Genomic DNA, 9,723 nt, shown 5'->3' with positions numbered 1-9,723 from the left:
CTCTTCCCTGGGCCTGCCTGGTGTTTGGGGGTGGCAATCATTGCTTTGCTGTGAGGCAGCCCATGACAGCCCTGCCAGCCAGCCTCAAGTCTCCTCCTGTCCTGTCCTTGTCCTGGTTGTCAGTCACAGCCCAGGAGGTGGCAGGTGCGGTGGGGAGAGCCCTGGGTTGCAGCCTGAGTTTGTTTGCCAGCCCAGCTGCTTTGCTCTGCGACCAGAATAAGTCCCTTTCCTCCCTGTTTCCCTGTTTGTGACATAGGGCTTTGGACCAGGTGGCACCTGAGCTCCCCCCCACCCCCCGCCACCACCACCAGACTTCGAGATACAGGAGGAGAATCTCAGTCCTTGGGGAGTCCTCGGAGCCACTGTCCCAGTCCAGTAGGGACATGGAGAGCCAGACAGGGAAGGGAGTGGCCCCCTCATCTGGAGGGGCCTTGGGGAAGGCAGGCTGGAACAGGGTGTCTGGGGTTTGTGGCCAAGGCAGGCCTTGGGGGTGGACACGGGCAGGGCAGGGGGGCTGAAGGGAGAGGGGCTTGGCATTGGGTTAATAATCCCTCGCTGCTTCCTGTCTGGGAGCCGGTTCTGCTCACAGGGCCACCTTACTGTGCATCTCTACCATGTCACCTATCTCGCGGTGCCTTCGTGTTTGCACCTGAAAAATGGGACCTTAAAGCCAGAATTCCTTTTGAAGGAATTTAGTTCCTATTTGTTGTAGGAATCCTCTACTTCTACACTGATCCACACCAATGTCCCAGGATATGTTTGCATACTTACAGTGACAGGGAGCTCACTACCTCTCCTGGATGCAGGGAACCCTAGTGGCCGTCTCTTCTGCATTTCCAGGAGAAAGGGGAGGCCCAGAGGAGGCTGTGTCCCCCCCTTTCTAGGATGCAGGGGCAGGGATCTGGGGCCCAGAGGGCTGTGTGACTTGCCCAAGCTTACCCACCAAGCTGGTTCCAGACCCAGGGCCTGGGAGAGGCCAAGAGGACTCAGCTGCCACTGGTCCAGCTTCCACCTTGGTCCCCGCAGGAGCTGGAGATGGTGGAGAGCCTGCTGAAGAGCAGACCAGAGGAGCCCGAGGGCTGCTGGGAGACACGCAGTGCGGGGACCGGGGGCCCACGGGGCAGCTCGAGCCGCCAGGAGCGCAGCCGGCTGCCCTGGGAGGACACAGCTGCCATGGAGGAGGAGGCCTCCAAGTTGACGGCCCTACGACTGCGGCTGGATGAGTCCCAGAAGGTGCTGCTCAAGGAACGAGAGTGAGTGCTGGGGGCAGGCAGGTGCCAGGGGGGTGGGCCAGGCACCCTCAGCATCACAGCATGAACATCAGTGTCACAGAACTAGAGACTCACCAAAGGGGAGTGATTCTATTTGGGCTTGAATCCTGAAGCATTAGAACAGTGTGCTCTGCCTCGGAACCCCATGCTAGTTTTCTATTATTATTATTATTATTACTACTACTACTACTACTACTAGAGGCCTGGTGCACAAATTCATGCATAGGTGGGGTCCCTCGGCCTGGCCATTGGGGCAATTGAGGCTGTCAGGCTTGGGGGGGGCGGGGACCGCAGGAGGTTGGCTGTGGGAGTGCACTGACCACCAGGGGGCAGCTCCTGCATTGAGCTTCTGCCCCCTGGTGGTCAGCGTGTGTCATAGCTACCAGCTGGTCATAACAGTCGTTTAGGCTTTTATATATATATATAGAGAGAGAGAGAGAGAGAGATTAATTGAAATAATATGTAATATGCAAATCAGAGTGAGGTTCGAGATCCTTTTTACCCCCAGGATGTCATGTACACATTACCAGATGCAGGGTAATTCCTGGATGGGCAGGATGTCCTGGGCACTGCCGGGTATCGGGTACCCCTGGTCCCTGCCCACTAAATGACCCTGTCATCGTGACAACGAAAACCATCCCCATGGATTTCTAACATGCCTCCTAGAGGGTGGCGTTGTCTCCTCTTAGAACACTGTGTTCGAGTCATGAAATATTAGACCCTCAGAAAGGGAGCTGGGCGTGGTATGGGATGGGGAAGCGCAGTGTGCTGAGTGTAACGGTAAGTGCAGCTGTTGGTTGAGCACTTACTATGTGCCGGAGCCAGGCACCATGCTTGTTACCATGGCGCCTCTTTCCTGCACAGGGTCATGGGAGAACTTGGGGATCCCACCCAGTGATGATGACAAGAGGAAACCCCTAGATCCGAGGTCACTGGACAGTGTTTTGCAGCTTTTCTAACTGCAGAACCACGTTTTCAAGCCAAGCCTTGCCGGGAACCACAGTACTTGAAACGGGAGCCGGGGTCCTATTTGGCAAATGATCCTGGGGCCCAGGGAGAGGGAGGCATCTGCCTGGTCACCTCCTCACACCATGCACTCATGGTAGGGGTATAGTTCCAGGAGAAATCCAAAACCAGTTGCCTGCCTCAATGTGGGATGCCAGGACCTTGAATGCCAAGGCAAGGACTTTGGCCATGGGTTCTGCAAGTGCAGATTGCATAGGAGGACTCTGAACAGAGGGCGCTGGTGGGCTCATCCTCATGTCTGCCTCTCTCTCTCCCCCTCCCCAGGGATAAACTGGCATTGAGCAGGAACATTGAGAAGCTGGAGGGGGAACTCAGCCAGTGGAAGATCAAGTATGAGGAGCTGAGCAAGACCAAGCAGGAGATGCTCAAGCAAGTGAGTCTTGGAGATCAGGGAGGGCTTCCTGGAGGAAGCAGCATTGTGCTATTGAATTTCAGGAGTGGGAGTGCATAAAAGAAGGGGATTCATTGATTGTCAAGCACCGGCCACACACTGTTCTGAGTGCCAGGGTGGGCAATGACCCTGCCTTGAGGAAGAGGAACAGGGGAGGACGGGCAGGAACCAGGCAGATACATTCATGAGCTATGAAGTAGTCAAAGCAGTATAAGGATGGGGTGGTGGGTCAGGAAAGGCCTAAGAAGGTGACGTTTGAGGCAAGACCTAAGAGGATTAGAAGAAGCCACCCTTGAGAAGATACGGGGGCAAAGTTCCGAGCAGAAGGCACGGCAAATGCAAAGGTCCTGAGGCCAGAACAAGCCTAACGTTGTCCAGAAAATGAGCCAGCGTGCCTGGAGGGTAGTAAGTGAGAGGTGAGGTTGCAAGGAGAGCTTGGTAGACCAGGACGAAGGGGAGGCGTCCGATGGTGCATTCAGTGGGTGCCTACAGTGTGCGAGGTCTCACTGAAGCCTCGTGGCCGTCAGGCGGCTGTCCCATTTCATAAGTGAGGAAACTGAGGCTCCAGCCAGCAGAAAGGGGACTCAGCTTCACCAGCACAGCACGGTGGACTCAGCAGGCAGCCCTTCCCGCCTCCTGTGCAGGCCCCCACGGCCACCAGGGGGCACAGCCACCCCGAGAAAGCTGGCTGGATCGGCTGCATTTCCGAAGGCGGGAGGACCACAGACCTCAGGGCCTGCATCTGCCCGGGAAGGGACGCTGGCCTTAGGGAAGCTCCTAAAATAGATTCCCAGACCCACCCTCATCCTCCTGAATCATCATCCTTGGGACTTGGGTTTAGGGATCTTTTTAATTTTCCCAAATTGTGAAGTGTGATCATTTGCGGAAAGTGAATAAAACACAGACGGGCAGTCTCACAGATTACTTACAAGGATTCGCTTTTGCACCTGACTTCTTTCCCTCGCCATATGTATGCAAGGCCATCCCTGTCATCACAGGCACGGCCCGGTAGTTTTTGGTTTTCCCTGCTGTCAACAGCGACTCTGCACGATGTCAAAGCGCCCCAGGGTTTTCTGGTGCGGCCAATCCTGCACCCACACGCAGACTGTGTTCAGCCAGTGTCCATGGAGGGCTCCCCGACGCCAAGGCCATACAGGGGTACAAAGGTGGACAGACAGACAACTCTCTGCCCTCCCAAGCTCCCACTCTAGTGGGGCAGGGAGGGTGGCAAGTGGAGGAGGCACCCCCTGCAGGTGGGGCGGACAGAGGCCTCCCTGAGCAGGGAGCATTTAGGCCAAAGCTTGAGAATGAGTCTGTGCTGCAAAATACCTCAGGAAAAGTGTATGAGGCAGAGGGAGCCACATGTGCAAAGGCCCTGGGGTGGCCAGGGTGTATTTGATGAGGCTTAGAGAGGAGGCCACACAATGAACTAAGAGGAAAGGGGTGAGGGGGCTTTGTGAGACCATAGGGAGGGGTCGGTCCTTACCCTAAGGAACCCGGGATGGGGACATGATTGTATTTATCTTCTTAAAAGCTCACTCTAGGTCCTTGGGCGGCAAACCACGGCTCGCGAGCCACATGAGGCTCTTTGGCCCCTTGAGTGTGGCTCTTCCACAAAATACCACGTGCGGGCGCGCACATACAGTGCGATTGAAACTTCGTGGCCCATGCGCAGAAGTCGGTATTTTGTGGAAGAGCCACACTCAAGGGGCCAAAGAAACGCATGTGGCTTGCGAGCCGCGGTTTGCCAACCACTGCGCTAGGCGACTGTTGTGGAAAATGGGTTGATGAGGGGCTAGGAGGGGACACTGGGGGGCTAGATGGTAATGAGGTAGGAAATGAGAGATGTCATTTCCTACAAGTGGTCAGATTCAAGGTCCGTTCTGCACACCCGGTGGCCCATTTGGGTACCACCTCTTTGCTGGGCACTTCTCACCAGGGCCCACTCTCAGAGCTGGTTCTGGGAGGTGGTCACGTAACCAGGCTGGCTGTCTCCCGCAGCTCAGCATCCTGAAGGAGGCTCACCAGGACGAGCTGGGCCGCATGTCCGAAGACCTGGAGGACGAGCTGGGGGCGAGGTCCAGCATGGACAGGAAGATGGCTGAGCTGAGGGGCGAGGTGGGGCCTCCGTTGGGGACCTGGGAGGGCTGGGGGTCCAGGGGCCCTTGAAAGAGGCCTGTGCTCTAAGGGGTCCAGGCACACCCCAGGGGGTACCCCAATCTGCAGGGGGCAGTTCCTCTCCCACACAGAGACCAGAAGCGCCCTCACATCCTGCACACGTGAAATGGCCCAGGTTAATTATAGCCACTGCAGCTGGACCTGCTTCCTGGAGCCAGAAATGACTCCAGGAGGATTGAGGGTGGGGGGAGGCCAGCTCCGGTCCTTCCGTGCCCCTTCCCCAGGGACCCTCACCCTGTCCTGTTCCAGATGGAGCGGCTGCAGGCGGAGAACGCAGCCGAGTGGGGTCGCCGCGAGCGGCTGGAGACCGAGAAGCTGGGCCTGGAGCGGGAGAACAAGAAGCTGCGGGCGCAGGTCGGGGACCTGGAGGAGGCCCTGGCCCGCCGGCGGCGCCAGACAGCCAGCGCCCTGGACTGCGACCTGCGGGCCAGCCAGGCGGCACTCTTTGAGAAGAACAAGGTGGGGCAGTGGGTGGCGTGGCCAGGACCGGGGTGGCCCTGCCTCCCCATCCAGCCAGGGCAGAGCCCCTACTGGGTGTCCAGTGTCGGCCCACAGGGACCCGGGGACCCCTGAAGTGACAGCTAAGGACAGAGGCTGCTCCTCCTGGGCACCCTCTCTGGGTCAGGCTCAGTGATCACTGCAGACCTGCATTTATTGAGCACCTACTGTAGGCCCTACGCCAGTGCTTTTTGTCCATCATGTCGCTTAATCCTCTCAACAGCCCTCCTATTTATGCAACAAATGCTTGCACCGAAGACTCCAGACCTCACCCCTCCCCAAACACCTGACTCAGCTCCAATAGCCTGCTGGACATCCCATGTCATTCCCTTTGGGCACCTCAAAGTTACACGTGCAACATGGAGCCACTGAGTCACCCACCCAGGCCTTCTCACCTGACTGGATGGCACCTCTAGCCTCCAGCTGCCCGGCCAAACCTCTAGTGCTGGTATTCGTGACACCAGGGGAGAGATTCTGGGGAGAGGGGACACCAGCGCCCCTAGACCTGCCTGACACAGTGCCCTCGGACACTGAGCCCTCCCCTCACCTCTGCTCCCTGCAGGAGCTGGCAGACCTGAAGCACGTGCATGGCAAGCTGAAGAAACAGTTCCAGGAGAAGGTGGCAGAGTTGGCACATGCCAACCGGCGGGTGGAGCAGCACGAGGCGGAGGTGAAGAAGCTGCGGCTGCGGGTGGAGGAGCTCAAGAAGGAGCTGGCCCAGGCTGAGGACGAGGTGAGCACCGCTGGGGCCCGGAGGGCGGCCTCCAGACCTCGGCTGCGGTAGGAGTGTCACTCTATGCTGAGTCCCCGACGTGCGGCATGAGCCTGACCCTCAGGATGTGCACAGGGTAGAGAGGGTGGGTGGGGGATGGATGGATGGATGGTAGATCGGTGTGTGGGTAGGAGGGTGGGAAGAAAAATGGACAGGCGAGGTTGATGAGAGGTTGAATAGATTAATGGGTGGGTGAGTGGGTAGACTGTAGGTGGTTAAATGGAAAGACAAGGATCACTCCAGGAATGGGTGAACAGATGGATGCGGGACCAGGTAGACAGATGAATGGGAGAGAGAGAAGGCGGGAGGAAGGATGGATGGATGAGATGTGGTAACAGATGTCTGCTGGGTGATTGGGTGGATCGATGGATGCCGGGTGAGTATATGGAAAGATGGACGACAGTGGAAAGATGGATAGACCGCTGACTGGATCCGTGGGAGGAAGAATGAATGGACAGGGAAAGAAGGACAGAAGGATGGAGAGATAGGTGTGTCTGGGAGAATGGAAGGACACGTGGACAGGCAAGGTGAAGGGGTGGCTAAGGAGATTAATGAATGGTGAGTGGGTAAGTGGTATCTTCATGGGCAGATGGATAGTTCCATGGATGAATGGTCACATGGACAGATGGATGAGGGTAGATGGGTAGGTGGGTTAATGGATGGGCCAGTAGCGTGGAGTATGGGAGGAGGGGAGGGTTTAGGAGGGAGGGGCAACAGGGATGGAGAGGAGCACAAGGGATGCTTCCCTGGAGGAGGTGGGCCTTGGTCGAGGCCTCAGAGGACAGGGCCTGCTCTCGGGAAGGACAGCCCCACGGGTGAATGGCAGGAGGCAGGCCAGGCTGGCCCAGCCACGGTGACCCCATGCTGTTGGCCCTGCTCGCCCCCCAGCTGGACGAGGCCCACAACCAGGCACGGAAGCTGCAGCGGTCGCTGGACGAGCAGACGGAGCAGAGCGAGAACCTGCAGGTGCAGCTAGAGCACGTGCAGTCCAGGTGGGCCCCCACGTGCACCCCTGGGGGGATGGGGCTCCCTCGGGGAGAGGATTCCTGGCCAGGGCGCAGAAGCAGGGCAGAAAGACTTCCAGCTAAAGGAAACCCGCCCCCCTCCTCCCCTCCGGGGCAGGGTCCGAGCTCAGCTAGAGGAGAACGGGGAGAAGGAAGAGGGCTCCCTGGGGCCAAAATCCTGTCCCCTCCAGGCAGGAAGGGCCAGGGCCGGGGCCAGGAAACCAGGGAAGGGGAGTGAGAGCAGGAAGTGAGACCAGCTGGGACCCTGGAATTGTCTCCTGGAGCCAGAGAGCAGGAAGGGCGGCCAAACAGGTCAGGGCCAAGGTGGAGTAATAGGTAGGGCCCTTGGGCCTGAGAAGCCACTGACAAGAAAAACAAGCAGCCCTCAGGGTCCTGGGCTGGGTGGACCCCAGGCCAGCTGGGATGAGAGGAACTGGGGGAGCCCCACCCTGATGATGGGCCTGAGTCCTCAGACAGACCACAGGGTCTGGGGAACCCACCAGCACATTCTGCCTTTCTCCCCCAACCCCCCATCCCAGCACCCTCTCTCTGACACCCCTTAGAGCCGTAAGATATCAGAGAGCACCAGGTCCAAGCCCTCCCCACTTCACAAGCCCCCTACCTGGGGCGCCTCATAACCACAACCCTGACCCACTCTTCCTGGGCTGGGCCCCGGGCAGGCCCTTACTCCCCTCCTCTTATTTCATGGACTAGAGGGAGCCTGGGCTCTGCATCCTGGGTGGTGGGCATCCTGGCCCTGGCCCTCCTCGCTGTGTGATCCTGGGGCACTGACTGACCCTCTCTGTGTCAGTTTCCGCATCTGTAAAATGGGCACGATGACAGCTCTTACCGCTTGGTTGTTAGAATGAAAGGAGCTGGTGTGTGTTTGTAAAAGTACCTGGCACATCATGAAAGCCGAACAACTGCCAGCTGCTGCTGGTACTATTACTCCAGGGGGGTGGGGGGGACTCATGGTGGGTCAGATACGGTGCTACAAGAATCGAGCCCCTGTAAGAAGGAAAGGGGGAGATCTTTTTTTCTAGGGGGTCGGCAGATGAGGAAACTAAGGCACAAGAGGGTCGGTCCTTCCACAGCCACACCCCCACCCTTGGCCATCTGCCATCTGAGCCCTTATGTACTAAGCGCCTACTATGTGCTGCTGTGTGCGGAGTTCCTGGGAAGGGTACAGCCTATGGAGCCAGGCCTAACAGCCGGGTGACGTGGCCAACCAAGCCTCAGTTTCCCTTCTGCTTGGGATGTGACCTCTAAAGTGTTGGGCCGGGGCCCAGGCATGAGTCCAGGTCCCTCTGGCTGTGTCTGGCCAGCTCTGCCCACTCCCCCGCCCCAGCACGCACACCGTAAAAGGCCGCCTGGCCCCAGGGCTTTCCCGCCGCCTTGGCCGCATTCTCCGGGAGCCATAAACTCCCAAAATGGACAGGCAGGCGCTGCCCAGCCTCTCAAGTGCTTCCATCGGGGAGGGCGCGGCCGCGCAGGACCGCTGCCTCATTTTCTTTTCCAACTTTTCGTGCTTTAATGTTCCGGGGCCGGCACTAAATCACAGGCGGTAATGGAGGCCCCTGGCTGCGCCCCTCCCCGCCGTGTTAATAATTCATGTTTCCTGTAAGATGCCGCCAGGCCGCCACTCTGCGGGGGGATGGGTATCCGCCTCCGCAGCTCTTCCCAGGGCCCAGGTTCGCCTGGTTCATGTTGGCTGTGGAACTTTAATGTGAGAGGAACTGGGGTGGGGCGCTTTCTCGTAGACACTGGGGATGTAGGGGGCTGAGACACCACGCCCCCGCCCCCCTGTGGTCTTTAAAGCCGGGCTGGGGTTGGACTCCCAGCAGCCTGACCTTGGGCAGCCGCCCACCTCTCCCAGCCCCCAGCCCCCTGTCGCAAATTACTCTGAGCAAATTACTCACCTGCCTCGGTTTCTTTGTCTGTAAAATGGAGGTGATAATAGCACCTCCTGTCTTTTCAGGGACCTCTGGGAGGAGGGTGTGATGAGGTCATGTTTGTAAAAGGCCCAACCTGGTGCCTGGCAGCAGCGGTGGGATGAGTCCCACGCCCTGACCCCGCTGTCACCTCCCCCAGGCTCCGCAGGCAGCAGCAGAATGCCCCCCTCTTCGGGAAGATCCGCAGCGCTCGCTTTGGCCCTGAGGAGGCCGGGGATGGAGCCAGCGACCTGGACGAGGACGAGGACCTACAGATCCAGGTGGCCTAGAGCTCCAGGGCTGGCAGGACTGGCCCAAGGCCACAGCCCCCCTGGGTGCTCGGGCTGACCGGCCACTCACTGATGCAGCTGCCTGTCCTCACCCTGGGAGCACCCCTACCAAGGGAAGCCACGGCCTATGTTTATATATATAGATATATTTTTATATATATGCCTGGTGCTATAAACACAATACCGCCCCAAGGCCTGGTCTAGGCTCCCCCACCTGCCAGGACTTTCATGGAGGGGGGATGGGGTGTCAAGAGAGGGTCGTTGGGTTCCCAACCCAGGCTGCCTCTCTGAGCCTTGGGGGCTGGGCGGGAGCTGTTCATAGTACAATGTGATAAACCCAGTCTTTTGTAATAATAAATGAG

General features: G+C 58.4%; 1 protein-coding gene across 1 annotated transcript in view; it reads left to right on the top strand.

Moving 5' to 3' along the window:
- CCDC102A (coiled-coil domain containing 102A) overlaps positions 1-9,723 on the top strand; it is an 11,447-nt gene extending 1,724 nt beyond the window's left edge. Inside the window, exons 2-8 of the mRNA XM_006752872.2 lie at positions 1,027-1,253; positions 2,562-2,670; positions 4,690-4,806; positions 5,116-5,325; positions 5,927-6,097; positions 7,025-7,128; positions 9,232-9,723. Coding sequence (XP_006752935.1) covers positions 1,027-1,253; positions 2,562-2,670; positions 4,690-4,806; positions 5,116-5,325; positions 5,927-6,097; positions 7,025-7,128; positions 9,232-9,361 — 1,068 coding nt within the window. The 3' untranslated portion in view covers positions 9,362-9,723. The remainder of the gene's footprint in view (positions 1-1,026; positions 1,254-2,561; positions 2,671-4,689; positions 4,807-5,115; positions 5,326-5,926; positions 6,098-7,024; positions 7,129-9,231) is intronic.

This window comes from Myotis davidii, unplaced genomic scaffold (genome assembly GCF_000327345.1).
Source record: "Myotis davidii unplaced genomic scaffold, ASM32734v1 scaffold590, whole genome shotgun sequence".
Taxonomy (NCBI): Eukaryota; Metazoa; Chordata; class Mammalia; order Chiroptera; family Vespertilionidae; genus Myotis; species Myotis davidii.
This window is presented reverse-complemented; position numbering and strand designations above follow the sequence as displayed.